Here is a 25,397-nt window from a genome sequence, read left to right on the forward strand (position 1 = left end):
ACATGATCTCCTATGCCCCTGAACTCACTCCTGTTAAATAGGTTCTTCATCAAATGTTAAAAACCGCTATTATGATTTCGTGAGCATTGGGCAGTATGCTAAATAAGGACTTTTAGCCAGCATTATTTTACTTAATCCTTCTTACATCCTGTGAATGAAGTGCCTAATTGTATCCACCTCAAATCTCACCTCCTTCCAAATGATCTGCAAAGCTGAAAGGTACAACCATAGAAGCAACATTCTGGAGTAACAGGCACAGTTCTCAGCATATGCTTTTGTTACAATATAACATGTTGTATTGTGACAATAGCGATACTAGTTTTAGCACTTAAGTTTGTGTGCTTACAGGACTTTTATACTTTAATGAGGAATGTAAGCATGTTACTGAACTTTGATACAAAAAATTTCAACTCAGGCGTGTAGATCAATTTAACTTGAGTACCTTGAAATTTAAGGTGAGCTATTAAAAACTATTGTCTTTATCTGGTTAGATAGATGGTGGAGTAAAAAAAGGAAGAAACTATTATTACTTAACACTGGTTATATGAATCTATATGAACTATAACTAGTTATATGAACTAGGATTTTCTCGATGCTGTACAATAAAAAAAAATTAGTCACTGAGGTTACATGAAAATGCAAATGCCAGCAGTCTATAATTTTATTTTTCATTTCGCTGCACTGTTCTCTGTAAATGTGTTCAATTTGAACTTAAAAATAAAATGTTATGACTTGATCTGTATAAGCAGAATAGTAAAATTTAAAAAAAAAAGGCATGACGATAATAACTCCAGCATACACTGGAGTTCCATACACCATTCCCAGGATGGGGGGGATATCTAGCAGGTCCCTATTGGCCCTAACAGAAACTCCCTCACTTCCTCCCCGACCTCCTTAAGTTGTAGGTGAGAGGCAGTGATAGCTGTGGGAAATAGCTTTCTATTTGGTTCAAATAAAGCCTCCAAAATAGAGTGATGATCAATTATCTCATGTTAAACCTGAATATTAGTTCAAATGCCAAAATCAGTCCAGGTGTTCTCTGTTACCTAGGCTGGTCTTGAACTCCTAAGCTCAAGCAATTCTCCTGCCTCAGCCTCACAAAGGGCTCAAATTACAGGCTTGAGCCATTGTGCCTACCCAAAGTATTCAGAATTTTATAAGCAACTTACTATATTTTTTCTGAACCACTCAACTGATGTAAACTACCAATAAATGACTACCCAAATGAAACACTTGGTGAAAAACTGAAAACCTTATAATACATGCTATATATGCTTTTTTTTTTTTTTTTTTTTAATGGAGTTCTGATCTTGTCACCGAGGCTGGAGTGCAATGGCAAGATCTTGGTTCACCGCACCACTTCCCAGCTTCAAGCAATTCTCCTGCCTCAGCCTCCTGAGTAGCTGGGATAGCTGGGATTACAGGCATGGAGCACCAAGCCAGGTTAATTTTTGTATTTTTAGTGCAGACGGGGTTTCACCATGTTGGCCAGGCTTGTCTCGAACTCCAGACCTCAAGTAATCCACCCGCCTTGGCCTCCCAAAGTGCTGGGATTACAGGCGCGAATATATGCTTTCAAAGGGTATCCAAGCAAGCTAACTATGGTGATGGAATGTCTCCAGTTCCTCTGAAATACATGGGTTGTCCAGAACTTTGAAGATAGCAATGACTATCCAAGGAGTGGCAATAAGCATCTAAGACAAATCCATTAGAAATGTGAGGTTAGATAAAGCATCTAAAGGACAGTATATTTAAAAGCTAGTGTAGACTGAAAATAAGAATTTGAGCATGAGCCTGAATTTTGGAAGAAAACCAGCCTTCAAGAGAACAACTAATATAGAGTTGACAAACCTATATTAGATGAAGAAGGTGATAAAAATCATTATGTCCTTTATCACACAATGAGTCTAGACATAAACCAATCAGGGGATCTATAATAAAGATTTAATGGAAAAATTTTTATGATAGTCTTCATATGTGACTACTAGAGGTCTTGTAACATTTCTAAGTAAGCTTAAAGCTTAAAGCTAAAGCTTCGGAAGTTCTTATGAGTTTCAGCATCTAAACTGCCCAGCTTCTTGTCTAGTCACAGGAAGGCTAATTTGATCAGTTTTATACCACAGAACTACAGTACTGACCAATAATTATTTCTGTTAGATCAGAGGGTCTAGGTCCCACAGAGATGAATCCTGTACTATTTGTTTTACTGCTTACATTGCACAACAGAAGATGTGTAGATCAGAAAGAAAGAAGTACATTTTCCGCATGCAAATAAGGTCACTATATTTCTCTAAATTTTATAAATTGCATCTATTTTGTTTTTAAGTACAGGTCAAGTGAAGTTCTGCTGCTGCTATGTTCTGCTACTGCATAAGGTACTATGTTTCTGTTAAGAGTACAGTCAAAATAGTTTGTTTCCCCATTTCTATGACTGTTCTAGAACTAAAGTTGGGAGTATACTACTGGCAAAATAGCTCAATCTTTGTGGTACTATAGTTTTTACATGTTTACTATTTTATTTAATATACAGTATTAGACACAAAAGTAACAATTATATCTTGAAATTATTTTGTATAGGAAATATATTTAGAAAAATAATTGAGCCCTTGTCTTATGAAGCTTCTTGTGTACAAAGTTCATGAATAAGCAATAGTTGTTTATAGAGAATGTCTATTATTCTTCAGATTAAGAACATAAAATATTTGGTGCTTTGTAGTAGGTCAGTAAAAATTAAAAAAAATAAAAGGACACAAAATAATAGTAGGCATTTAAAGTCATCTTTCCATATTGCACAAAAAGCCTGTTAGCATTCCTAACTGAAAAAATATGTGACTTCGAGAACTGAAGTTAAACCATAACTATTTAAAATGTTAGCAGATTATCAGATTTATTTCTAATAAAGTTAATGTACCTCAATTCTATTATCTGGTGAAATAACTCTTTCTGGCCTTGAAGGTACAAGTTGGTTTTTGTTGTTTTTGCACTTGTGTCAGAATTTCTACAGGACTGACATTCTGAAGTGAAATTTCATGATATAAAAAATGTGCTACTGAAATTTTTAAAAGTACATAATAGCTTTCCAAATGGTTCTGTGCCCATTTTTGTCTCTGCCAGTTCATGAATATGTATATCAATTCCCCCATGGACTCTGCAATATTATATATTATGCATCTTTTTAATCTTATTAATTTCTGCTGAGTTGATAGGTGAGAATTACATCTCATCGTTTTAACTGCCCTGCACTTTAAGTCTCGGGCCCAAGAAAAATACAAAGAAAAGTTCATGTTCACTCTTCAGTTGGCATTTTTGCCTGCAGTTTTATTTTCATTTTATTTTAGAGACAGAGTCTTGCTCTGTCACCCAGGCTGGAGTACAGTGGCATGACCATAAGCTCACTGCAGCCTCGAAATTGTGGGCTCAAGTGATCCTCCCTCTCTCCACCTCAGCCTCCCAAGTAGCTACAGGCACATGCTACCATACCCAACTAATTCTGTTAAAGTTTTTGCAGAGACAGAATCTATGTTGCCTAGACTGGTCCTGAACTCTTGGGCTAAAGTGATCCTCCTGCTTTGGCCTCCCAAAGTGCTAGGATTATAGGTGTGAGCCATCCAACCTTGCCTTTGCCAGTATTTTAAAATCTAAACACCTATGCATGGTGCTTACTATGTACACAGTGGTATTCTAAACATTTCTCACCTATTATTTAATATTTATTATTATCACCATGTTACAGATAAGGACCCTGGCTAAATAACTTACCCAACATTACTCCGTTAATAAATGGCAGAACCTATATTCCACTCAAGCAGTCTGGTGTCCATGCGATTAAGACTATGCTGTCTCTCAAAAACTCATCCTGATTACCAAGGCAAGTATTTGTAAGTCTAGGCTATTATTATAAAGTTCGAAATTTGCCTACTTCACATACCAAAGACATAAAGGAGGAATTACAGGGGTTGACTTCAGAATTTAGGACTTGACCCAAGCTATTCAGAGGGACTCAGAACCAGGCTCTTTCTTGGAGTTTGCTTATAAATCCAGGATCCTAACTGAAAAGCACCTACAATGGTGATAGATGCTCTCTGCTCTACTTTCCATCAGCTCTTCAAAGCAAGGCAATCCCTTCCGGTAACGCCAATCATTACGGGGAAAGAATCAAAAGATGGTAATTCAGTCTACCCCATATACTCCCAGTAGACTTTATTTGTACAGAGCAGCTATTTCAATATCTAAGTTCAACATTGTTGGTGTTTTACTTGCTCAACATTTGTCTGGCAGTCACAGAAACCTTCTTTTTTGTTTGTTTGTTGTTGTTTTTTTTCCCCCTGAGATGGCATTTCACCCTTGTTGCCCAGACTGGAGTGCAATGGTGTGATCTCAGCTCACTGCAACCTCTGCCTCCTGGGTTCAAGCAATTCTCCTGTCTCAGCCTCCCGAGTAGCTGGGATTACAGGCGCGTGCCACCACGCCCAGCTAATTTTTGTATTTTTAGTAGAGATGTAGTTTCTCCATGTTGGCCAGGCTGGTCTGGAACTCCTGACCTCAGGTGATCTGCCCGCCTCAGCCTCCCAAAGTGTTTGGATTACAGGCATGAGCCACTGCGCCCGGCCCTTCCTTGTTGTTTGTACTCATTTTTAAAGTTCTTCTAACTTGTATTAGGCCAAATTAATGAAGAAAGGCTGAAGTTTTTAAAATATTAAAAACATTTTAGATCTATACCTAAAGCTAATACACATACTATAATGATGCAGTCTCCTCACATGAGGTGATTTTCTGAGACTAACTGGTTTTTAAGTGGGAAGGGTTTTGTCTTCCAGAATTTTGTATGATGGTGGCATAAACACTGGAAGGTTAACTCTCAAGGTCTAATCCTCAAGGTTTTGAATTCTATCATTTTCCACAGGAAAACAAAAGGAAAATCCACCAAGTTCTTGGTTTGTATTTTGCAGCACATTTGAAGGAATTTTAGGAACTGAAATACCACCAAACAAATAAACAAAAAGTATAACACAATCAGTACTTGGTAAAACAACATCTCACATTTCCATAAGAGAATTCAGTTACTGTTCTTTTTCCTTAAATGGCTTTCAGCATTGTGTTGCTGTTTGCCACAATGAAAAAATAAGACTGTTTACTAACCTGATTGTTTTCACAGACTTGGGACGCTTAGATCTTTGAACGTTCCAGCAAACATTCAATTTGGTGTCAGTTTGACATTAAGATATACTCCTTACACAGCTCTACTCTATATTTCACAGTGTCCTCAGTTAATCTACTTTGATTCTATTTTTATAAATCTAAATAATCTCCCTATTGTTTTGGAAAAAACTCTCCAACAGCTTTTTCCCCCCTCTGCTCCCACACCACAGCAATCAACAACACAGAAGACAACTTCTGTAACCAAATCGGGAGGGGAGGGGTTCTCTCCACCACCAGGTGAGCAATCAGTTCTGCAGCGACACCAACTGGGTGGGTGTCCTTCAATTCAATTCTAACACTATCTACCTGGAGATAGCGTCAGGTTGAGGGCTCAGGCCTCAAGACTGCAAGTCTGGGCCTCAGGAACTTCTGACCGACAGACTTGAAAAGTTGGGATTCTCACAAACCCGTCTTTGCTGGAGCAGCTCACAGAACTCAGGGAAAACATGCTCACCAGTTTATTATAGAGGATATTACTAAGGATACAGATGAAGAGATGTGTAGGGCGAGGTATGGGAGAAAGGATGTGTCTATCAAGTACCATGCACTATGCTAGGTACTAGAAATATAATGAAAGTAGAACAGCCTTTGAGCTTAAATGGCCTCCCACTCCTTAGTCTACTGAAATAGTCACCTAATGCTTTATTCCCAAATGCTTGTCTAGCTGCATCGTGAAGGGCATTCAACATTTCAAATTCCTAGACCTCACTAGGAATTTGAATCTGTAAATTTTGATTCAGTAGATCTAAGTCAGGATCCCAAAATCTGAGTTTTTAAAAACTCCCAAGATGCATATGATACATAAGTTTGGGAACCAGTAGCTGATCATTATTGCTAACCACTGTTACTCTGCTTTAATTTCTTTCTGAAACCATCACCATAAAGATCCTTCCGAAGTAAAGAAATTTGGTATTATGGCCTGATTAAAATCCCATTAAATGTACACAGGACATGGTCTAATTATTTTAAAAGAAAGCCCTCCCTTACCTAGTTCCCTGTCCACCTCTTTATCCTCATCATTTTCCACATTCTTCAGTCACACTGCAGTTACTCAAAAGCACCACAGTATTTCCTTTCTGGCTTGCTTACTCTACTCCTTCTGCTTGGGGTACCCTTCCCAATATCTGGCTTGGTAAATTTATGAGAGAAACTTTTAAAGATTTAATGCAAACATCATTTTGTTTCTGTCTTTTTTTTTTTCCCCTGTCTTCCAGAACTGGTCCTCTCTGGTAGAACTGATCACTCTAGTTATTTGGCTATATTAATCTTCCTTTACAACCCTTAAAGATTCTTGGGGGCAGGAAACTGTCACACATTCATCTTTGTCTTCTCAGTAGTGATGTGCCTAAGTTTGACTTTGACATATTTGGCCCAAATCTGCTATGACTTTGATTTCTGGCACAGGACAAGTTGACTGCCCTTTCAACATTTTCTTTTTGGGAATCTCTGATTTGTGCTTTATTAGTGCTCCTACTCATAATTAACCAGCATATCAATGTTAGTACTATTAAATAAACATACTATTTGAATTAACTACAATTATCTGGATATGCATTTTCAAGTATAAGCAAGCATACTAGATATAAGTTACAGTGAAAATCTTACATTCTTTTGTCTCTCTGTTTCTTTGCACCCCTGTAGTCTTTTTCTGTGACAGCAACTAGAATAATCCTTTTAACAAGAAATCAAGTCATATCACTCCTCTCTGCTTAAAATGGTTTTTGCCTCATTTAGAGTAAAAGCCAAAGCCCTTCCAGTAGTCCATATGGGCCTCCACAATGGCCTCATTACCTCTTTGATCTCATCTTCTACCACTTTGCCCCCTTTGCTCATTCTATTCTAACCATACTAGCCTCCTTACCGTTCCTTAAAACACTTCAAACACACTGCCTCCTAGGGCCTTTGCACTAGTTGTTCCTCTTGCTACCCTAGATACCTAAGAGGCTTGCTTTTCCACCTTTTTCAAGTCTTTGTCCCAGTCTCACCATTATTGAGATTCCCTGATCACTGCCTCCATCTTGATCCTCTTGCTCTGCTCTATTTTTATGAAAGCCTAAGTACGTATCTTACTTGTTTACTTATTTTCTACCCCACCAATCCACAACTACACTGGAAAGTAAGTTCCACAAAGGTGGAGACTTTTGTCTATTTTGTTCAATGAACATCCCAAGCACCTAGAACAGTTTCTGACACATAAGAAGTATTCAATTATGTGCTGGCTGAATGTATGAATTAATAAGTTAAGATTCGATCACTAGTTGAAATATAAATATATATCTTTGCAAGAATAAATGCTACAATAACTGATTATGACAGCTAATTTTGTGTACAAAAACAACCATTTATTCATCTAGCCAAGTTCCTGGCACAGAAAAGCAGCTTAGTAAATGTTAACAAATGAATTGTGGAATAAATGTGAACATAGGGAAACACAGGCATTAGCCACAAGGTAAACATCACAGCCAGCAGTGTCATCTTCCTGAAGTAGAAAAAAACAGCTACTAATTAAAACAATCACCCAACAGTATAACAATGAAAAGTATCACCATAAACCAAGGCAAGTAAGTGATCTTGCTAGGAAACAGATTTAGAGGTGTAAAGAGAGAGCTAAGAAACTTGAATGCCAATTTGCTGAAAGAGGTTCAGTGTTTAAGATTAGTTCCCCTATTGCTTTCATCTACACTCATGTCTTTTACTGTTTTGTCCTAAGCTAATGTGGTCAGGAAAATGTATGAGTTATATAGTTAATGTTCTTAACCAATTAAATTATTAGCCAGATGTAATGGTGCACTCCTATAGTCCCAGCTACTCAGGAGGCTGAGGCAGGAGGATTATTTGTGCCCAGGAGTTCAAGGCTGCAGTGAGCTGTGATTGTGCCACTGCACTCCAGACAGAGCAATACACCGTCTCAAAAAAAAAGAAAGGAACACTTAAACATCTTTATCATCTTTACGTCTTCCAAACTCATGCAGAAATAGGAGTTTACTAACTTTGGTTTCCAGTCTTTTTCAAGAAAGTGCTGTCATGAAGTTTTCATTAAGTTGATACCTAATCCTATTGCCTTTTTTTTGAGACAGTGTCTCGCACTGTCGCCCAAAGCTGAAGTGCAGTGGCGCGATCTCCGCTCACTGCAACCTCCACTTCCCGGGTTCAAGCGATTCTCCTGCCTCAGCCTCCTGAGTAGCTGGGATTACAGGTGCCTGCCACTACGCCCAGATAATTTTTTGTATTTTTAGTAGAGACAGGGTTTCACTATGTTGGCCAGGCTGGTCTCCAACTCCTGACTTCGTGATCCACCTGCCTCAGCCTCCCAAAGTGCTGGGATTACAGGCGTGAGCCACCATGCTTGGCCAGCTTTGTTTTTTTAAGGAGGGATACTTTTAGACAAGTATTTTATATGTATTATTGTAAGTATTATTAGGATCTGTTGTTATATTTTCTACCTAGTAATTGTTGCAAAACCAGAATACTTAAAACATCACATGTAATTTTTTAAAACCCTATCTCTACTTAATGGAAAAATTAGCAAAAACTTGACATTTCAAATTAAATATAAATTACATTTTCAAGACAGCCAGCAATCTATTATTTTGTCTGGGAAAATGTCTTCTGAATTCTAATCAATAAACTTTACAAATAAACCTTTAGGATACCCACATGTTAGAGAATGTTATTGATGTATTCAACAAATATTTCTTGATCACCTTCTATGAGTCTAACACTGTTCCTAGAATAGGACATGGTGCAATAAACAAAAGAGACCAAGCCCCTACCTTACATTGCTTGTTGTTATCCAGCAATATTTTACCACGGTCAATCCCTAACTGACAAAACACGTCACAGAAATTGTCTTTCCATTAAACCAGTTACCATAAAATTTCAGGATAAAAGCAAAGTCTATAAAAATTAATCTTTGCTTATACTAGATGCTACAATATAGTATTATATGAAAAGAGCAAGCTATACAAAAAAATTGAGTATGATTCCACTCCTATGTGTAATGTATGTGTATATAACCATATGTAGCTATACACACATATATTTAACTCATAGATGCACAGATAAAACCAGAATACAGTGATATACAGTGTTAGCAAAGTTTACAAATATTAACAATACTAGTTTCAAGACGTCAGGATCACAAATTTTTTGTAATTTATTTTAACAAAATTTCACCATGAACTGACACTATCACTGTACCTGCATTTGTCAAAAAACTCTGAAAGAAGTAGTAATCTAACTTGAACTATCATATTTCTTTCCTACTGTATATCCTAAAGAAAAGTATAGACTGAACAGACAATATAATTCAGTATCTTCAGTTTCTCATGTTAACCTAATTTTCAAATTTTGAAAATTCTGTATAATTAATTTGAAATTCAAAAAAACAGATGAAATGGTTTATAAAGAAAAATGTTCAGAATGTATATACTTATTTTATTTTTGAAAGCAACTAAATTTCTTGTCTTAGATCATCATTATCTGAATGGCACGGCAACATCTCTCTTAAATATCTATAATTAAAGAAAAGATGGATTTATTCACCTTCCAATAACCTCACCAAAATGCTTATTTTAAATGTGATTTTCTAATGCAGTAAAATAAACGGGGGAAAGGAATCACTGTTTTAAATTGGAGGGCTCATTCTGAAAATGAAATCTATATCACATCTGAAATAGCCATAATGTGTAAATTTTTCATTTACATGTTAATTACATTTATTAAGTAGCTAATACTTTTCCATGTGTTTACATTAACGTGTATTGAAATGTTATTTGTAAGAAGATTGTGCTTTTTGTTTTTAGATTATTCCTGACTGGTGATATAAATAAAATCTTTCCTGGTCCAGAATTGGTGTTGAGCCTCTCAACAAATCTTTGAGCCCTGATTATATATATTATATTGTGCCGGGTGCAGTGGCTCATGCCTGTAATCCCAGCACTTTGGGAGGCTGAGGCTGGCAGATCACCTGAGGTCAGGAGTTCGAGAACAGCCTGACCAACATGGAGAAACCTCATCTCTTCTGAAAATACAAAATTAGCCTTGCATGGTGCCACATGCCTGTAACCCCAGCTACTTGGGAGGCTGAGACAGGAGAATCAATTGAACCCAGGAGACGAAGGTTGTGGTGAGCTGAAATTGCACCATTGCACACCAGTCTGGGCAACAAGAGCGAAACTCCGTCTCAAAAAAAAAAAAAAAAAAAAAAAAAAGTACTGTGCTAGATAAATAAAACAACAACAAAAATGTGTATGTAAAGTTTTTACTCTAAGATGAAGGTTCTCAAACGTCAGTTTGCATCACAGTCCCCTGGAGGAATTCTCAAAACACAGAATGCTGAGCTTACTTCCAGAGTTTCTGATTTACAAAATCTGAATGGAGCCTGAGAATGTGCATTTCTAACGAGTTAGTAGGTGTTACCAATGATGATGATCTGGGGGCCACTCTGAGCCCTCTGCTCTAAGAAAATACTTACGTGTTCTTCAAAAATGCCCAAAGATGTAAAAGAGCAACACTCAAAACTAGTTTGTTACATACTTTCCTCTTTAAAAAACCTACCCAAATGCTTTACAAATACAGGAAATATATCCACCTCCTAAGACATTAATACTACCACATACTTAGAACTTAGTAATTATAAAATACATTAACTACAATGACTAGACTATTGAATGGTTGACCTGTGGTATATATCCACAATCATCAATAGAACTTCTTCCCCCAAATATAGAAGGCCAAATCCCAACCCTGGAAATTCAAATTATAGGCTTGGCACATCTGTTTAAAAAATAATATCAACATAATCCTGATGAGCACTCTTAGCTGTTTAAAGTCTATGTTTCATCTGTGAGTGCTTGTAAAATTTACAGATCCCTGAGTTCCATCCCAAAATTACCAAATCAGAATCTCTGGGGAATGGGTCCCTGGGAATCCATAGAGCAACTAAACACTCAGGTGATTAAACCACAGAAGTTTGAGAAACATTAGCACGTCTTAAAGCAAAAGCTTAACAGGTAGGCCAGCAAATTTTGAAAAACGAGAATAATGTATTTTTATCTATAACTAAATACACATCCTATAATATACCATGTTTGTCAGGCGAAACTCTGAATATAGTGGGTTTGACAATACTATGTAATGTGAGGTACAATTGCTAAGAGTAAGAAGCTAGCAGTAAAACTCCATAAGCTAGCAAGAACAAGTGTGTGTTTAGTAAAACTTTGCCTTAAACATGTAAGTGCATGAGTAGAGTTCAAAGATGACCTAATGAAGAATGTGGCAACACAATTTTTTTCAGTTATCTGAAACAATTTTTTAAAAGTCACCTTTTAATACCTTCATGAATGCCACAAACATTCAAGAGTTAAAAATCACTGTTCATGGTTGAGAGCTGTGTATCACTGACTTTTCCCAAATTACCTACTCTATCACTCTTCTGTCTTTGCATTGCTTCCTTCTCAGCTTGTAAATCCTTTTCTTTGTTTCCCTTATTTATATGCTCTTAGATGGTAACAGATCTAAGACTAGAACCTAAGAAGGTCGGTGACCCTAAACTTTGTGTGTATGTAGAAGAATGTGTCCTTGAAATAATTATTTGCTTAAACATAATAGAAGATGCATAAGTAATAATAAAGCATTTACATAATAGGAAAAAACACATGTGTCGAAATAAGGGTATGTAATAGAAAGCATACCCTAAAGACTTCTTCTATTAAATATTCAGCTCTAAACCTTGACCATGATGAAGATTCTGGAAATGACAAAGGAGCAGCTCTCCTAAAGCAAGAGTCTCTGTTTTCCAACTATACTAATCCAGCCTACCCAATATTACCAAATAAATTTTCCCAAGTGACCTTGTGATCCTGTTTCTTTGTCTTTAAAAAGGGTTAGGTAACACTGTTAGTATGTGGCAGATCTCAGATTCCACCTGAGAATCTCCACCCTTTCCCCATTTTAATATGAAGCCCCATTTTTAATATGGCCCATGCCTTTCCACAAATCAGATGCTCAATATATAATTTTTGAATTAAAAGATTCAAGAAATTTGGAACTTTTTAAGAATAGAAGGAGAAACATGATAGCTACCCTCAGATATTTGAAAAGGATATCACACAAAAGGCAGATCTGGTAACTTATGCAACTCCAGAGAGTAACAAATAGGAATTACAACATGGCAGTGCTTTGTTTAATAGAGTTAAAGCAGTGTCAAAGTTACATTCTATGAGAATTTTTTAAACTGTGTTTTCATTTTGATGGCATTGTAAAAAAAGGCATATTCTAGATCATCTAAATGATCTCTCCATAGTTCTGTATACTTGCTTCAAGCCTTCTGTATTTGAGGCTGCATTTGTTTGTGATCAAACTGTTACCAAATGACCACTAAAAAGAACAAGGTTATATTTTTTAATGCAGTATATATACTGAAACTGAGGTCACTGGGTACATCTCAAAAATTCAGAGGATTGTTTTGCTCCAAAAGAGATCTGAACATTAACCCTGTGTTAAGAAACACAGGAATAAAAAAGAAAATGAGTAGACTGTCTTGTGAGAATGTTGTGTGTGTGTATGTCTACGAAAATTCTAAAAGCAGACTGGTCAATGCTCCTGTGGTGGTTGACATTAAATAACAAAACTCAAACCCAAGGAACTCTGTACTTTGCAAGAACCTCAAACTTGAAAGTGCAGTGAACTAAAAATTTAAAAATGGAACATGCTATGAATGAATGAATGAACATCAAAAATGGAATGTTCAACTGTGGCCTAAGCCATCAACGATTCAATGCTGTACTCAATAAATTAGCTGCACAAATACCTGCTGAATAAATGAAAGCACAATAATCTGTTATAGGACATAGTATAATAGTTACGTGCCTGAGTCGTGGTTAAAGGTTGAAGAAATTTTTTGAACCATTGAAGTCAGCTTAAATTATTCAAGAAAATATCCCTTCCTCCATATACAGCGAAGGCTTTGACTACTGGTTTGACACTATAACCATTTAAATATTTTAACTATGTTAGCTACAAAGGCAGGCAATATCCAACTTTCCTCTGCTAACAAGTTAAAAGACATTTAATGAGATTCTGGACACAAAGAACATGGAAATGTAAGCTTTCTTAATTTCCCCTCCTTTAACATCCCAAATAAATAGCTTTGAGAACATGTTTCTTCCTTTAGTATTACCACTATGGAAAATTATTTTAGAATAACATGTCTATACATAAACCAGTATTTAGCCTGCAAAGGCCAGATTTTCATGGAAAAAAAAAAAAAAAAAAAAAAAAAAAACAAAGTAAAGGAAAAGCATCAGTAACTATTCTGCCACTATTATTTACTCACTGGTGATGAATAGCCTTCATCAGATTATCCCAAAGAAGGCTTGAGTGATTCTAAACAATGCTGAAAACAACAAATATTATAATATTATGAATATAGGGTTAGTTTCTACTTAATTAAGCCCTTACTTTTCGCCAAGAGCTGTTCTGAGTGTTTCATATGAGTTGATATATCATTTCATTCTCGTAACAATCCTATAAGGCAATTTATTCTTATCCCAATAAAGCAACTTGTGTAAGATCACACAGTAGAGCTAAAAGTTCTAGAAAAATGTGCGATCTTAACACTTATTTAGTAAAGGATCATCTTTTCCTTGAGATGAAAACCCCAACCCATAGAAGAAATACTCAACTTCCCAAAAGTCATGACAAGAACAGTTGCAGAATGACTACACTTGGTAGAAAACTATAGAATATGAATTCAAATGACTTGCAACAAAAACTCATTGCCCATTAATTACAATGGTAGCACTGATCAAGAGTTCCGTGTATAAGAAGATAATATTCTATAAGACAATCAAATATGCTACAATAAGACATATTTGACTCATGTAATCAGGGAACTCCTTTCACATGGCCAAGTAGGGCAAACAGGTATTCTTCTAGGAAACTGATATATAGATACTAGAAGAGAGAGGGTTTTTTTTTACATTTTTTTTTTCATTACAAACTGTAAGGCTGCAGGTATGGGGATGCTAGCCGTCCTCTTCCACACCATACAGACAGCCTGTCAGTGGCAGAATAAGGCCAGCATGCAAATACAGCAAAGGTATACAAGCCAAGTAATATCAAGACAAAAGTCAGGGGTTATTACACTCAGAGATCATTTAAGATTCTAGATTTGTCTCTTAAACCAAAACTAGATTGTGTTAGCCAATGACTACATTTTCCCCTCTTAAACTAGATTGAGTTGTATTTTGTTACTTGCAATAAAAAGAATCCTAATATACTTATTAAACTGCCAGTGTTTCAAATTTAAAACTTTAATGATGATAAAGTTCAAGAAAATGACACTCTAAAATACAATTAGGTCAAACTTTCTAGAAGATAAACAGGCAATTATATTGAAAGCTTTAAAATAGATACTTTTTGACCCTGCAATTCTACCTCTTCGAATTTATTATTAAGAAAGAACCATGGGGCCAGGTATGGTGGCTCACGCCTGTATAATCCCAGTGCTTTTCTCACTTTTTTGAGAATAGGTTTGATAAAAAGGCAATAATGGTAAAATATACTATATCCAAAATCTAGAGAGTATTAACAGCCATATACTATGTTAAGTACCCAACATTAACATTATCTAATTTAACTATCACCACAATCCTACAAAATTCTGAGACCCTCACTATTTAGACGGAAAAAAATGTAGATGTAAATGTTTAAAAAGCAGGTTAAAAACAGTACTCATTCCCTATCCTACAGTTATTAATATACATATGTAACACAGAATTGAGAAATAGTAGACAATGGTCTCTACATGGTGAAATAGCAGGTGATTTTTATTTCTTTGTGCACCTGTGTAGTTTTTTAATTTTTCCCTCCAAAATTTTTAAATTTCATTAAACATTAAAATAATTTAGCCAAATCAAATGATTGTAAACACACTCAAGGAACTCCTATTTAAATGGTATTCTATTATAAAGCAAAGAGAATAATCAATGCTCTTCTATTATAAAGCAAAGAAAATAATCAAGCCCTAACCTTACTATAAAGTAATAGAATTTAAATATCTATATCAAAAAAAGTCAAAGGAGATTCTATAACTTTCTTCTTACCAATCAATGAATCTCAGAGAGACAGGGAACTAAAGAATTAAAACATTCTTTTTAATTTTTTTTTTTTTTTTTGAGACAGCATCTCACTGTCGTCAGGCTGGAGTACAGTGGCACGATCTTGGCTCACTGCAACCTCTGCCTCCCAGGTTCAAGTGATTCTCCTGCCTCAGCCTCCTGAGTAGCTGGGATTACAGGCATGTACCACCACACCTGGCTTTTTCTTTTTCTTTTTTTTATTTTTAGTCGAGACGGGAGTTTCTCCGCATTGGTTGGGCTTGTCTTGAACTCCCAACCTCAGGTGAATCACCTGCCCCGGCCTCCCAAAGTGCTGGGATTACAGGCAGGAGCCACCATGCCGGGCCAACAATATTTCTAAAGAAACCTTTTAAAAACCTGCATTCTCTTTGTTCATCCAATTATTCAATCATTGTCTCATTTGTTAATTCAAATACTTATTAAGAGCTCACTGTGTACACCACGTACCAGTATTCACACCACAGATTTCTTTTTTTATTTGTTTGAAACAGTCTTGCACTGTCACCCAGGCTGGAGTGCAATGGGGCGATCTTGGCTCACTGCAACCTCTGCCTCCTGGGTTCAAGCAATTCTCCTGCCTCAGCCTCCTAAGTAGCTGGGATTACAGGTGCCCACCACCATGCCTGGCTAATTTTCGGTATTTTTAGTAGAGATGGGGTTTCCCTGTGTTGGCCAGGCTGGTCTCGCACTCCTGACCTCAGGTGATCCATCCGCCTCAGCATCCCCAAGTACTGGGATTTCAAGCGTGAGCCACCGTGCCCAGCCCACAAATTTCAAATTCAGTCTACTTGGGATTTTGTCCATTGAAACCTACCCAGTTTTATAATGGAAAGGGGGAGGGTAGAAATCATTTTAAAGAAATTTGCTTAGCATCTGAATTTACAAGACTCTTAACAGAAACATATCCCAACCCTCAAAGACTTCAACTTTCACCTTTAAACCTTATGTTTCTTTTTAACCATAGTATTTTTCAGCTGGAAAAACAAACCCTCCCAAACTACTTGGAAAAAAAAAAGGGGGGAGAAATACAGGGGACCTGTCCTTAATGAGTGAAAACTGCAATATTAAATACTAGACACTTTTAAATTAATTTGCCTAAATACATTGTGACTTTTCAAACAAGTGAAGAACTACATACAGTAAGCTATGTTCCATCACTACATTTTCGCATTTATAAGACAATAAACTTTCAAAATCATATGTTGAAATAATCTTTATGGTTAAAACTGTAACCGGTTAAGGTGAAATTTTAAAATAAACACTCATAAATAACAGTTGAGATCACCAGAACAGCTAAAAGCTAACATCTTGGGAACAGTTTTAATAAAAATAATTATTTCAATTATTGTTTTAAATCTTAGAGAACAAATTTCCTAATTAAATTGGGATTTATCAACAATAGAACAGGTGTACACTATTTTACCCAAAAAGTGTTTCTGTGAAAAAGTATTGGCAGAGCAAATCTAAGTCACTAGAAAAATTGAATTCTCATTTTAGAGGTACTTAATATTCTTTCTGCAAAAGCTTCCACTGGCAAACTGTAGTTAGCTTTCAGCTGGTTATCCACAAACAAGCCCTTAAAAACGATCACTTCAACATATTAGATGGCTACCACTTCAACATATTAGATGGCTGAGAGAGAAAGAGAAAGAAGAGAAGGAAGGAAAGAAAGAAAACAAGTGTTTAGAAGGATGTGGAGAAATAGGAACCCTTGTGCACTATTGGTGGGAATGTAAACTGGTGCAACTGCTATAGAAAACAATATGGTGGTTCCTTGAAAATTAAAAAGGGTTACCATATGATCCAATCTCCCTCTTCTGGATATATATCCAAAAAAAGTGAAAGTTTAAGAGAGATTTGCAGACTCATGTTCATAGCAGCACAATAACCAAGATGTGGAAGCAACCCAAGTGTCCATTGCTAGATGAATGGAGAAACAAAATATGGTACATATAATGGAATACTGCTCAGACTCAAAAAGGAAGAAAATTCTGACACATGCTACAATATGGATGAACCTTGAGGACATTACACTAAGTGAAATAAGCCCATCACAAAAATACTAAAACCCTATGATTCTATTTATATGAGGCATCTAGAGTAGTTAAATTTGCAGAAACAAAAAGTAAAATGGTGGTTGCCAGAGGCTGAGGGGGAAACTGGGAGTTGTTTAACGGGTATATTTCAGCTTTGCAAGATGAAAAAGTTCTGGAAGTTAGTTGCACAATGTGAATGTACCTAACATTACTGAACAGTACACTTAGAAATAGTTAAGATGGTAAATTTTATGTTAATATTTTTAAACTACAATTTTAAAAAACAATCAAAAACTATAAGAAAAAAGCCATGAGGTAATCACAATTTTTGTTTTTACGAAACAAACATTTTTAATTTTGTTTTAGAAATTGTGATTTTCTCTAAAGGGATGTCTGGCAAATAGATAAGGGTTTATAAATTTCTACTGCAGAAAACATGAACATTAATACTCAATGCATATACAAAACAGTTAATTCTTGATGTGTCAAGAGACCAAGAGATATAATTATTTTTAAAATTCCAAAGCCTATAATTAATTTAAATATTCTCATCATATTTTTACCAAAAATACTGAGCAACAAGAAGTTTGGCTTGTCTTAGTTTCAAATTCTCTTTCTAACCTTCCAGAGTTAAGCAGAAAACACATACACACACTGGGTAAAATCCACCCATTGGATAATTAGCACAAAGTTTAAAAAATCAATTTCTTGATCGGAAACTCATCCAACACCACATTTAAATTTAGATTATTTTCTCTTGGTTAAGAAACAGACTTGTGTTAATCTTAGATAAAGGGATACAGTATTTCAAGTATCTAAATTTAAAAAATTATATATTAAGAGAAGGCATCTATGAATACACGATTTAACCCAAATCTTTAACATCCATCCACATCAATTTTTAATTTCACCACCAAACATAATAAACTATTTTGAGTTCTTCAGAAAAAAAAAAATCAGTCAAGTGACTAATTAATCCCCCTCAGCTTTCTATACACCACTCTTGACATACAAGAATAGAATGTAACCACAAAATCTAAATAAACCCTGAGCCCAGACACCATTAGAGCCACAGACAATGGCATTAAAAGGAAAGACAATGGAAGTTAACAGGTAGAAAGGCTGACATTCTCCAAACCGCACAAGATGCTCTAAAATAACTTGATAGTTCAGTAAATACACACGTGTGGAAGAGTGCACTAATATAGACTTCACACAAATTGAGCCACAAAACAGACCAGTAAGGCAAGCTTTAAGTCTTGCCTTTAGATGGAACTCAATGGTCTTAACTCTGGAGAAATTCATAAGCAAAGGACAGTTTTTCTACTACGTAGCTGCTTTACTGAGAATATTTTATCAACTCATTATCTTTCACAAAGGTTAATTTTTACAAAATTGTCTAAACTTTGGCATCAAGACAAAAAATGTTTTAAGTTACTGCCAGTACTAAGACTGCAGTGTCTTGCACATATCTTGCTTAAATCAACAGTAAGACTAGAATACTGTGTATGTTTGACTCTACATACACAGTATGTAAGTCCAGAGTAAACTCAAAGTATTCTATTTGGAGAGAAAACACAGGGGTGAGGAATTGTGAAGGAGGAGGCCTGGAGTAGAGAGTAGATCAGATGCTCAAGAAAAATAACTGATACTAGGTGTCAATATAACCCAAGGATGTACTCTTTTGCCCATTTTAACAGGAAAAAACCGCTTTTCAAGCTCTGGATCCAATGTTAGTCTTTTCACTTACAGGAGACAGAAAAGATGCATGAAGACACAGAAAAGAAACTAAAGGAAATAGCTGGAAGGACTAGCAAAAAAGAATTTTAAGAGTTGTGGAAGTTCAAACAAGAATTTTAACAGGTAACATCTATTTTCAAGTACACAGTGTCACCAAGACTCCTGCAATGGGCTAAGTGCTTTATAAGCATTATCTCATTTAACCTTTACAATAACTGCTCAGATGGCTGGTATTCTTATCATCACTTCAAAAGGAGGAAAGAGGCTCAGAGGCATTCAGTAACTTGCTCAAGCTCACAAGTGAAGGGCTGGGACCCTTACCTCAGAGGTATCTGCCTCCACATCCTATGCTCTTAACCACTATATACTGCTTCCTCAAACAAAAGGACAATCAAAATAGAAATATAAGGAGAAAAGTCTGCTAATAAATGAGAGAGCTTCTTGACTTTTAATGGCCAAAGTTAATGAAGGAAATTAAGGAATATCTATTCTCAGAAATTTACTTTAATGATTCAGTAATTATTTCTTTTGGAAAACTTTGAAGGAGTCTGGCCTGAAGCCTGAAACAGAATCATTACTCTCTTGACATTCTCTTAAAAATCTAAAAATCAAAACACATGTGCTATTAAGTAAGTTCAGTCCCTATAACTAGGAGGCAACATGAAATGTCCTATGTTAAATCTAAAATATCATAACTATACCCATTTTCTATTCTGATTTCTTCCAATTCTTCAGGTTGAGTTTCCTAGACCTTCTTTTAAAAAGACAAATTTGTTTCCCAAACTCTGACATTGGGAGTTCATTTAAAATGAAAAAAAAATTGTATGAAGAAAATCCCCATCCCTCAAACTCTGTTATCTTTCAAAAAACTGTAAATTAGTTAGAAAAGGTCATCTATTATAAACAGCATCTAAAAATGCTGAGTAACCACCACTTATTAAGTGTTTAACTTAATTTTTCAGTTCTATCAAGAACTTCTATATTAAGAAATGAATCCATCCAACCCAAGGTTGCTAAGTTTTCAAATGAGAAAATTTTGAAAGTAACAGATAAGCTGAGGAAAATCTAAGAACTCATTTAGAATTGGGGCTGATGAACAGTAGCAATTTATTCATTCATTCATTTCAAAACTGCTTCTGATATTCTGAACTGATGAATGGCAAAGAAATGACTTCGATACTGTATATAAAAAGGAATTGATTGGTGCAAAATTTAATACATTGTATTAAGTATGATTCAATATATATAAGGATAGAAAACTGGCACTACACAGAGGTAATCTGCCGCTTTATCATTTCATCAAAAGCACTGTAATCACCTCCGCAAAATAAACTGCAATTAATTCCTGGTAACTCTTGGAATGAATTTAAACCTGTTTGCTCACTTTTTGAATTTTGTAAGTGCCTTCTCTGGTGTACACAAACTAAGAATTTAATATTCTATTGAAGAAGGACCAGGAGAAGGGATCTACAAAAGAGCAAGAATATAAACAAGTTTATCTTCTGCTGATACTGATTAGGGAAATTAATCTCTCTGCCAGAAGAGTGGAAGGATTTAAGAGCAAAGCCAGTCTACTAACCAAAACTCTTACTCTAAATCTTCAATTCCTTAAATGATTTCCTTAAAAGTTAAAATACCAAAGTGGACAAAATTGTGTGTGTGTTGGGGGATGGCGGAGTCCGCTCTTAATACCAGTGGTCCGACTCACAATTCTTAATCTCTAATGTACCCCTTAGGCTCAAACTTCAAGGTGATTTATAAAACTTGCATTAAGTTCTAACCGAGTGATTAACTTACTTTGGATATATGTTGAAGGTTTTCCTTTAATATACTTCAATTTCAGGAAAATGAGACAGAGTTCGAAAATTTTTGCAACATTTTAGTGCCGCATTTCATTCACTCATCATATACTTTTTTCAGTATCATTAAAACTATCTGCCTACATTTAACCAGCCCCTACATTTTCATTATTTGAAGAATGAGTGAGGCATGTATTCATTTATAATATCTGCGTTCTCGTGACAGGTGATATGAACTCATGTATCCAATTCTAAAGTTCTCTTTAAAATGTTGCTATTTCTCTAAATTCCCATTACTCTGACTCTCAGTCTAGGCAACTTTTTTAAGGCGCTTAAAACGAAACAAAACCTGCACGTGCAAACTAAAAAGTTCGCATCTTAAGGCCATCGCGGCAAATCCCTAGGATGCACAAAGGCAAAGACACCCGCGACGGCTGGACTACAGGACAAGATTGCATCCGACCACGCGAGTCCCTCAGTCGGGAATTCAGGGCCCCAAGCCCACTAGGAAGCCAGGACCAGCGTGCAGGGTCCGCCCCAGGGCCGAGTTTTCAATGGAACCGGAGAGGATGGGGGCGGGAAGGAGCGGAAGCTCCGGGTGCAAACCGCGGCTACGGAGCTGCAGCTCATTTCTCTTCCCGGGGTTTTCGGGCTGGGTAAAGTCCCCTCCGGATGCGGCCACAGAGCAGGCTGGGTTTCTGAGGCGGGTAGGTGGGCGGCGCGAGGCCCCCACGGCCGGCGGGGAGGGCAAGCAGGGCTCAGATCCCGGCCCCTGAAAGCACTTTCGAGGCGTCTCCCACCCCCCACGACAAGATGGCGACGTGGACAGCGGGGGAGCCCGGCCGACGAGGTTGGGGGAAAGAGAGGGGAGGAGAGAAGCCGCAGAAACAAAAAGGCTGCCCCCTCCACCCCCAGGAACGCCGAGGCCGGCCCGGGAGCCCAGGGCGGGACGGCGGGCGGGGGCGCCGGCGGCCGGCCGAGGGAATGGGCTTACTTTTTCTTGTCGTTCGCGCCGCCGGCGCCCTCCATGGTGAATCGGTTCCCGCGATGCCTTCACGCCGGGCGGCCCCCAGGCTCGCTCCGGCCTAAGCGCTGGCTCCCTCCACACGCGGAGAGAGAAAGCAAGGCAAGTCCAGAGGTGGGGGTGCGAGGCGGGAAACACCTCGTGAGACCAGAAGCGGAGAAGCGGGCGGTAATTGCCGGGATCCGGGCCCGTCTCCGAACCTCTCCTCAGGTGGCTTGTCAGGGCCCAGCCCGACGCACTGGCCGAAGCGACGGCGAGGGTGATCCTCTTGTCCCCTCAGACGAGGCAGCACTGTGCACTGAGGAGCTGAGGCAGCGTCAGGGGGCGGGCAAGGGCGGAGGCGCGCTTGGGCGCGCAGGGAGGGGAGAGGGGCGGGAGCGCGCCCGCTCGCATGCCCAGGCCGGCGCGCGCTCCCGCAGGCCCGCCTCACCTGAGGTGGAGGCGGGTTCCCTGAGAGCCAATGGCGAGTCACGCAGGCGGCCAGCCCACGTCGCTCTCAGCCAATCAGGAGGCGGTCAGCTGAGGCACAGCTGGGACGCGCTGCGGCGCTCACGTGGTAGTCTGTGTTTAGCGGCGGAGGAAAGAGAAAGGAGCTGGGGGCGCGGCTCAGCGCGGGTGTGGGGACTCTGCGCCTTCCCCTAAGGAAGGCGGTGCCCGGCTTTGGGAGGCGCTGCTGAGAAGGGGTTTCGGTTGCCTGGTCCCAAACCTGCATCATATTTTCCTACTCTTCGTGCAGTAATGTAATGCTGCCGCTCTCTTTCTCCTCGGCCGCAGTGCTGAGCGTGACTGCCGCCCAACTCTGCTGAGCTCTCTGTTCAAAAAAGCGGACTTCGCCTCGTGGTAGCAAGCCCTTCTTTGGTCTCGTTGCTCAGATGTGTTACAACGGGGTCTTTCCTTGCCAGGTTACCTAACCATGGGTCATTGTCACCCACTGCACCTTTGCCATGGGACACAGGGGAACTCACCTTGTCCACTAAGTTTTTCTGTGGCGGAGTTTAATTACTGAATAAATGCAATTAAAAATAAAAATTAACTCCTCTTGCTGTAACTTCAAGGGAAATAAAGTTGCAGGGAAATCTTAAAATCTGACACTATGTTAAGCATTCACAAACAGGTATAAATTACTTTAATAAGCATATAAACCAGTTTCGGGGAAAGAGTAGAAAAAATCGTCTTTGGCAACTTTGCAAGCTACTAAATAAAACGTAATCATTTTTGTCTTTGGAGGCATAATGGATATAAAAGTGTCTTCAAGCCTGTCAGTCTTATAAAACAAAAGAATATATTTTGAGCCCAACAAAGGAGCATTGCACATATATCTCTACTTGGCGCTAAATTATTTTACTTCTCACCTTTGCCTTATGAGTTTCTTGTTAAAACCTAGCTTTGGATTGTAAATATAAATATCTGTAGTGGTTTTCAATTGTATTAGCATGTAAAAACAATGGTCTATATAAAAGCATCAAACTCTGATAAGACAACAACCAATGTATACAGCACCTCTTTTTAACTGGTCAGTAGATCTACAAAGATACGATTCAACATTGACCTTAGCGGACACGGTGGTTCCACCTACTCAGAGGGGTAAGGCTGGAGTAGGTGGAATGATTCTTGAGCCTGGGAGTTCCAGCCTAGAGAACAATAGCGAGACTCCATCTCTTTAAAAAACTTTTGGTCTTCACGCTACTTTTGATTTTTCAGATCTACAACACTAAATGATATGTATTATGTCTTGAAAAGAACCATGGGAAATGCCTGAAGAGAAGAAAGAACTCAAAATAATTACTCCTAATTTATTTTTTAATTGTGGAAAGAATCATTCTGTAAATTAAAAACCTTTTAGTTTAACATTCTGAAGATAGTGTGTTAAGAACACTGGCTCCAGAATCAAGCGTGAGCTTGTACACAGGCTTTGAAACTTACTGGCAAATCATTAATCTCTCCATAACTCAGTTTACTTATTTATAAAATGGATGTAAAAAGTGTCTATACCACAGTATTATGGATGGTTAAATGAGATAATACATGTATACTTAGAACAATATCTGGTGCCTAGTAAGCACTCAGTAAATGTTAGCTCTTAGTATTGTTGGTGGCATTATTATTATCATTATTATTATTATTTTGAGACAGAGTCTCGCTCTGTCCCCCAGGTTGGAGGGAAGTGGCGCGATTTCAGCTCACTGCAACTCCGTCTCCCAGCTTCAAGTGATTCTCCTGCCTCAGCCTCCCAAGTAGCTGGGATTACAGGCGCCCACCACCACACTCGGATAATTTTTGTATTTTTAGTAGAGATGAGGTTTCACCATGTTGGCCAGGCTGCTCTCGAACTCCTGACCTCAGGTGGTCCGCTCGCCTGGGTTCCCAAAATGCTGGGATTACAGGCATGAGCCACAGTGCTGGCCTGTTATCATTATTATTGCCCTCAAATTTATTCCTCTGTTAACAGTAATTACTCGGGCTTCTCCTACAGTTTAGCCATTTTTAACTATCCAAGAATACCAATTATGTTAATATAAATCCACATATATTCTCTATTTTCAACTTTGGAACTGCCCATCGTGTTCCCACCCTCATTTATGAGGATAGCTGCAGAGATCTTCAATCATTTCCCTTTTCATTATACTTATAGCAATTCTCTCTGGCCAGTGATTATAGTATATAATGTTTGTGACATCAAAAGACAAGCATTTTGTAACAGTAACTCGAAGTCATTAAAAAAATTTTTGGATCATTTCAAAAGTTTAAAACAGTGATAATTTGATCAGCAAAAAATATTTTTGAACATTCATTAAATTTGCCCTAAAGTTAATTTTCCTTTTCAAAAATGTATAAAATATATTTTTATGTATATGTTCGTATGTGTATACACAAATATAAATATGAAAATGGAAAGGAAAGTAGTATATGTGTATGTATATATGTGTATATACAAATATAAATATGAACATGGAAAGCAGTAATATTCAACCAACTAATTTTCATATAGTTACAAAGGCACCAAATACTATCCCCTAATTCAAACAATGCTATTAAATAACAGACACCAAAAAGGAAAATTTCATATAGGATAACATTTTAAATTCACCTGTTTACAACCACTTAACAAATGCATTGAGGTTATTACTATGTAAGTGTATCTTAACAAACAGTCATTTAATCACTTTCTAACTTAGCAGAACTTTCTGAGTAGACTACAAGATTATTTGCAGATGACCCCGTTGACCCATATTTAGTAGGAAATTGGGCAGTGAATCAGGAGGCTAGGTAAAACTTGAAATTTTGATTACTACTAAATAATATAGAGCATTGAGCCTTTTGAAAGTGAAATGCATCAGATGCACAGAGTTTATAGGATATCAAACTATGCAAGAAGACCTAGTATTCAGTAAATGATTCCTGGCCTATTATTACCTTTTGTTGTTTCTTTTTCTTTAAGCTATTCATAACAAGA

General features: G+C 37.4%; 1 protein-coding gene across 2 annotated transcripts in view; it reads right to left on the reverse strand.

Annotated features, from left to right (window-relative positions):
• HIF1A (hypoxia inducible factor 1 subunit alpha) overlaps positions 1–22,402 on the reverse strand; it is a 53,090-nt gene extending 30,688 nt beyond the window's left edge. Inside the window, exon 1 of one of the 2 annotated variants that reach the window (XM_023231961.1) lies at positions 21,914–22,402. In XM_023231961.1, the coding sequence (XP_023087729.1) occupies positions 21,914–21,948 (35 nt within the window). In that variant the 5' untranslated portion in view covers positions 21,949–22,402. The remainder of the gene's footprint in view (positions 1–21,913) is intronic. The other variant, XM_023231954.1, reaches the window with a different exon arrangement.
• Positions 22,403–25,397: the final 2,995 nt, after the last annotated feature.

The sequence above is a fragment of the Piliocolobus tephrosceles genome, chromosome 6 (genome assembly GCF_002776525.5).
Source record: "Piliocolobus tephrosceles isolate RC106 chromosome 6, ASM277652v3, whole genome shotgun sequence".
Taxonomy (NCBI): domain Eukaryota; kingdom Metazoa; phylum Chordata; class Mammalia; order Primates; family Cercopithecidae; genus Piliocolobus; species Piliocolobus tephrosceles.